Source organism: Gossypium hirsutum, chromosome A07, assembly GCF_007990345.1.
Source record: "Gossypium hirsutum isolate 1008001.06 chromosome A07, Gossypium_hirsutum_v2.1, whole genome shotgun sequence".
Classification (NCBI taxonomy): Eukaryota; Viridiplantae; Streptophyta; class Magnoliopsida; order Malvales; family Malvaceae; genus Gossypium; species Gossypium hirsutum.
Genome location: NC_053430.1, coordinates 52,772,900 through 52,778,187, shown reverse-complemented (window position 1 = coordinate 52,778,187; position 5,288 = coordinate 52,772,900). Strand labels below are relative to the sequence as shown.

Below are 5,288 nucleotides of genomic sequence, written 5' to 3'. Positions count from 1 at the left end.
TAATATAACATGCATGCTTACTTCAATAACCGATGATATATATTCTATGTATAATTACTATTTAACCCCTTTAAATTAAGTTCTAATTATCAATCCTTAAGAAATTACAAGATGGCACAATGGGTTTACAACAGTTTCATGATAAAAATAATAATATTTTATAACAAGATGACACAATGGGTAAAACCATCGTATTAGTTTTTTTTTTGTTAGAATTGCCTCTGCAATAATTTCATGATAAAAAGAATTATTTTTTATAATAAGATGATATAATGGGAGAAACCGTCCACTACAGCAAAACAGATTTTTAGCGGTGTTTTTTTGGGCCTATAACGCCGCTAACATTTTGTGGCGTTTATGTAAAAAAACGCCGCTATAGAACATGATCTTTAGCGGCGCTTTTCCCACAAACGCCGCTAAAGAACATGACCTTTAACGACTCTTTTCCCATAAACTCCACTAAAGAACATGACCTTTAAAAATAAATATTTTAATTAAATAATATTTATTTCTATGATAAATATTATATTATGTTTTATTCTTGAAATTTGAACTTTAAACTATATACTTTTAAGGATAAATAAAAAATTTTAATTAAATCAAATTTTCTATAAAAATTTTAACTTTAAAACTAAACATAAAAATTAATGAATTTAAATTTAATACGTAAACATTGATTCAATGTGTAATTTAATACATTAAAAAAAACACCACTCACGAGGTATTACTATTTCTAAAACAAAATTCATCCTGGTGAGAAAAGAATGTCAAATCATCATCACCTCTCATTAATCAAAGGAAAAAGATTAGAAAAGAAGAAGAAACAATATACAACAGAGGGCTGGTTCGGCTTAGATGAAGCCAATGTATTGCAATGCCTACATATAACTTAGAGAAGTCCTCCGTAGTGTGAGCTATCTCGAGACTATCTCTAACCTCCATTGCCATTTGTAACCTCGTCTGAATTGCTGCTCAAGGAACACACACAAGCAAATAATTCAAAGAAATTGACAATTCTTTCAACGTTTATATTCATTTTACAAGAGAACCAAACAGAAAACCAAACAGAGAATAAAAACGTTAATGTATTTGGCTTCATGAGCTAAAATCACAGACAAGTTACATTAAGCAAAAAAATGTCCAATTAGAGAATGGATGAAAACCTATTTTCCATAAGCAATTTGTAATTATTGCAGTGCACAAAATAACAATTATTGCAGTGCATTTCTTCTTTACTTTAACCATCCTTTCCACCCCATCAAACCTAAACATTTCCCCCATTTCCCAGGAATATATAGAACTATAAGATTCCACACAAGATAAGCTTAAATGCTATTTTACATGTCAAAACAGCTGTTTTCAACATTTTCACAAAAGAAACCTACACTTTGTGAGACTTCAAAAATGAACAAGAACAAATTCCAACAGAGTTGCATATTTGAAGGATGAGACATGAAAAATAGAAGACTCATTAAGAGATTATATACTTTTAGTCAACTATTCACTCAAGTTCATTCAAACCTATATTATATTCTGTCTCAAAGCGCGTAAAATTATAATTGCAACCTAATCTAGAAAAAGCTCGTTAGTTGTTCGTTAGCCTTCTTAACTAAATAGGGTGTATTGACGTGCTTTTACCATATACAATTAATTTAGTTGCATTTAGATATCACAAAATAAATGCATAAAATTGTAATTAGCAAAGGAGTAGCTATTCTTTATAAATTCTAATTTCTTATAAATAGAGTGTAATCTAATCTAATATATCTAATATATATTAAAGTAATATTTTCACACAAATATGATAACATTTAGTTCTAACAACTCTAAAAATAGGTCTATTGGTTGGAGAATTTACAGGAGTCATGTTCAAGGGGTTCAATCCATAAATTCAACTGTGTGGTGGTAGTGTAGAATATACGTGAATGAGTGTATAAGTTTAAAATTGTATTATGTCGAAAAAGAAAAAAATAATAAATTCAGATTAATTAAAAACATGTAATACTAATTAATGAATAGTCGAAAAAAAAATACAAACGGATCCAAAATAATAACATATGGTATTTAAGGTAAAATACCGTATTGTCTAAGAAACACTTGGCTAGTCTTCAATAGCAAATGGTGTAACCCAGTAGGAGGATTTTCAAAAGTTTGCAAATTGAGATAGATACCTGAAATTGCCTGAACATAAAATCAGTAGCTTTGTTTGCTTCGTGAGGAACATGGCAGAAAAGAATGTCCCATGCACGCCTACAGAAATCAGTGATGCTTCGAATGATCGAGCAGTTTTTAACAACAGCATTATACCTATTAGTATCGTTAATAGCAGACAGATTGTCAGAGTTCATAAGTACTCATCTACAACCTCTTGCGACTCCAAAGTAAACTCGTCGGTAATTTTTTTATATAATTTCTATGTATTTAAATATGCTCGAAATAACGTTACTAATTAAATTAAAATTTATTTTCGTAAACAATGTTGTTCGAATCGGATTGAATCGATCAATTAGATCAATTGAATCGAGAATCAATTAAGATATTGATTAGAAAAAAATCTTTGAACTGATTGACTCTGGAATCGATATGAATCGATTTTAAATTCTTATAAAATTATTCACCCTGTAAAAGAAACTTCCTACTCTTTTGAAAAATATCACCCTTAAAATGTTTCTATTCTTTTATCTTAAAAGATATCAATAGAGATGAACCCCAATGGTAACATCGCCTAAGGTATTGTTTGAGTTCGAGTCGCACTAGTCGCGTTGTTGTTAGGGTTCTGCCCTCCTTTTGTAATTAATATATATATCAATAGAGATAAGAGGGATTTACCGTATGCACTTAATTGGTGAGAATAAGAAGTGCAGAGTTTTGGAACAATGAAAACGCCAAAGAAACCTGAGTTTAAGCACACAGCCAAGACTCACAGTTAATATTGTAAAATGACAGCAAGATTTTCACCCTCAGTAAAAAAAAAATTATCAGAGTTTGAGGGTGTTTAGAAAAAAACTTACCCAGGTTAGCCATTTTCCAGATGGTTATAGAGCTGCCACACCTGGCCAAAACAAACAACAGCACTGCCATCTGCAAATTGTTCCAATTGATGGTTAACTTTTGTTATTTTTCCATCTTGTTCCTCAATATAAAAAATGGTAGCAAAAAAAGAAGGAAAATTTACCTTCATTATTGTTGAAGGATCACCAGAAAAAAGTGCCATCAGCTTTAATAAGAACTCATTCAAGTAAGGAAGAACCAATTTAAGTAACCAAATTGCTTCTTCTTCTCCAACCACACAGTTTGATTTATTTATTTCCACAACTCCTCTGTCATTGTTGTATAAAATGAATTCAGGGTTCAAAAAATTAGCTCAAAACTAAGTGTTTTTGAGATTGCAGAGGCTTTCTTTTTTTTTTACCTGCAGATGATTGATCTGTAAAGGAAAATGGCTGCAAAGTAAACAAGTCCCATATAGGAAATTACAGAAATAAAGCTACAAAACAGCATTGATCAAACAAGGAAGAAGGTACTAATACAAAATTTATCTCATATCATATCACTAAATATCTATCTCACCCAAATAAGATATTTAACTAATGAAACTAACTTTGATTTCAGCTGCCAGTGACACCTAGTACATGGCAATCAGTAATAGCAGTATTCTCATTTTAATTATTTCCTAATCAACATTGCTTTTCTGTTTCTCCCTTTTTTTGAGTAAGCCAGAGATAACATATACAATTGCATTCAACTTAACTTTCCTTATTTCAATCAAACCCAATCTAAAATTCAGTCACATAGCAATCCAAGAAAAAAACAATAATTCAGTGAAATTCCACAATATTGCTTCATTATTCAACTAATCAACAAAACCCAGCTTCATCAAACGAAAAATGCTCTATCCTACACAGTAAAAGCCACTCTAAACTAAAAAAAAAAATTCAAAATTGAATCCTCTAAACTCCACGATTTTACATCTCAATCATACTTCATTAATCGAACCACAACAATTAGAAAAAAAAATCGCAGAAAAACCCTAAAAAATAAACCAAGATGAATATCATTAAATAAACTGAAATTTCAATCAAACAAAATTTAAAAAAAAACAGTGAACAATTTAAAAAAAAAACCCTAGAGCTTGTAACCAAAGAATGTGAGTATATAGAAATAATATACCTTCAATGAATCACAAACAAGATTCGATGGCGGAGGCTATACTTTTTTTTAAGCAAATAATTAAAATTTTTCTTTAAATTAGTGATACGAAATTTGGCTTTTTATTTACGTAATTTTGATTGAAAGCTCTAAATCGAAGAGTGGGAAAGTGAATTCAGTGCAAAAAATAAAAAGGAGTAGCTATGGTGGGTGAATTCAGTGCAGTGAAATGAAAAGGAAAAAGAAGTGTGATTAGTGTAGGTCTATTGACTTGTGTTGCTGGAAATGGGAAATTCGGGGGCAAATTTTGAGAGTAAAAGGAGATGAGAAGAAGAGTGAGTAACAAGCGGGTAGCCAAAGATTATTTTTTGGTTGTGCTCGGGATTTTGATTTCCCTTTTTTTTGTATAAAAAATAATGGTTTTTTGCAGCCTTTTTACCAAAAACGCCTAGCTCAACTTTTTACGGCGTTTTTCTGAAAAACGCCACTATAACTCAACTTTTTGAGCCCATTGCTCAATTTTGATTTTTTTCCATTTTAACATATTTTTTCTATTTTTTTATTTTAAAATTTTTGTGCTGAGATTATCATTTTTTGGATTTTTTTAAAAATATTAAATATTAAATTTTTAAGTTTTTTTTATTTTTTATTTTTAAATTTTAAATTTTATTTTGAAGATTTTTATAATTTTTAAATTAACATATAAAATACGAAAGAAAACTTTAATAGAAATAAAATATAATCGATGAATTAAAAAAAATACAAAATGACAGAGCAATACAAGTATTATTCTTTTAAGTATGGTCTGCATTAGTTGTTTAGATTTTTATATAAATGGCATTTAATTATATGTATACACCTAAATTTTGATAGAGATACATCTCAGAATTATATATGAATTTCGGTTTAATGTGTAATTGTAGACGTGAAATTCTAATTGTGGTTTAAATGTATAGTTGAAACTTTAATTTTGATTTAATCATACATATTTTAAAAAATAAATACATCAATATATTTTTATATTGAATAAATATAAATATTGTATGCAATATATAAATATAAAATGATGTTACATCAATAATTGTGTTAATAATTTACAAGAACTAGATTAAATTAAAGTTCATGTATACAATTGCACA

General features: G+C 28.9%; 1 protein-coding gene across 8 annotated transcripts; it reads right to left on the bottom strand.

The window, feature by feature from the left end:
- Positions 1-648: 648 nt before the first annotated feature.
- On the bottom strand, positions 649-4,539 carry LOC107952854 (reticulon-like protein B21). 8 transcript variants are annotated; one of them, XM_016888053.2, is made up of 7 exons: positions 4,171-4,539; positions 3,413-3,487; positions 3,176-3,320; positions 3,012-3,081; positions 2,830-2,895; positions 2,172-2,307; positions 649-968 (listed from the first exon to the last, which is right to left on the bottom strand). In XM_016888053.2, the coding sequence occupies exons 2-7, from the start codon at positions 3,463-3,465 to the stop codon at positions 932-934; spliced, it is 507 nt and encodes a 168-aa protein (XP_016743542.1). In that variant the 5' UTR covers positions 3,466-3,487; positions 4,171-4,539; the 3' UTR covers positions 649-931. The 8 variants fall into 8 exon arrangements, 6 of the variants coding, with proteins under 6 accessions (XP_016743542.1, XP_040974084.1, XP_016743546.1 ...); XM_041118150.1 differs by having other exon boundaries at positions 2,172-2,250; XM_016888057.2 differs by having other exon boundaries at positions 3,413-3,443.
- Between the last annotated feature and the right edge of the window lie 749 nt (positions 4,540-5,288).

Bases quoted from the DNA above. Each gene is read 5' to 3' on its own strand.
- LOC107952854 (XM_016888052.2), bottom strand. From the start codon at position 3,501: ATGCTGTTTTGTAGCTTTATTTCTGTAATTTCCTATATGGGACTTGTT. The intron at 2,896-3,011 runs GTAAGTTTTTTT...GCTTAAACTCAG, and splicing joins CTGGAAAATGGCTAACCTGG to GTTTCTTTGGCGTTTTCATT. The intron at 2,308-2,829 runs GTAAATCCCTCT...CGATACTAATAG, and splicing joins TCACCAATTAAGTGCATACG to GTATAATGCTGTTGTTAAAA.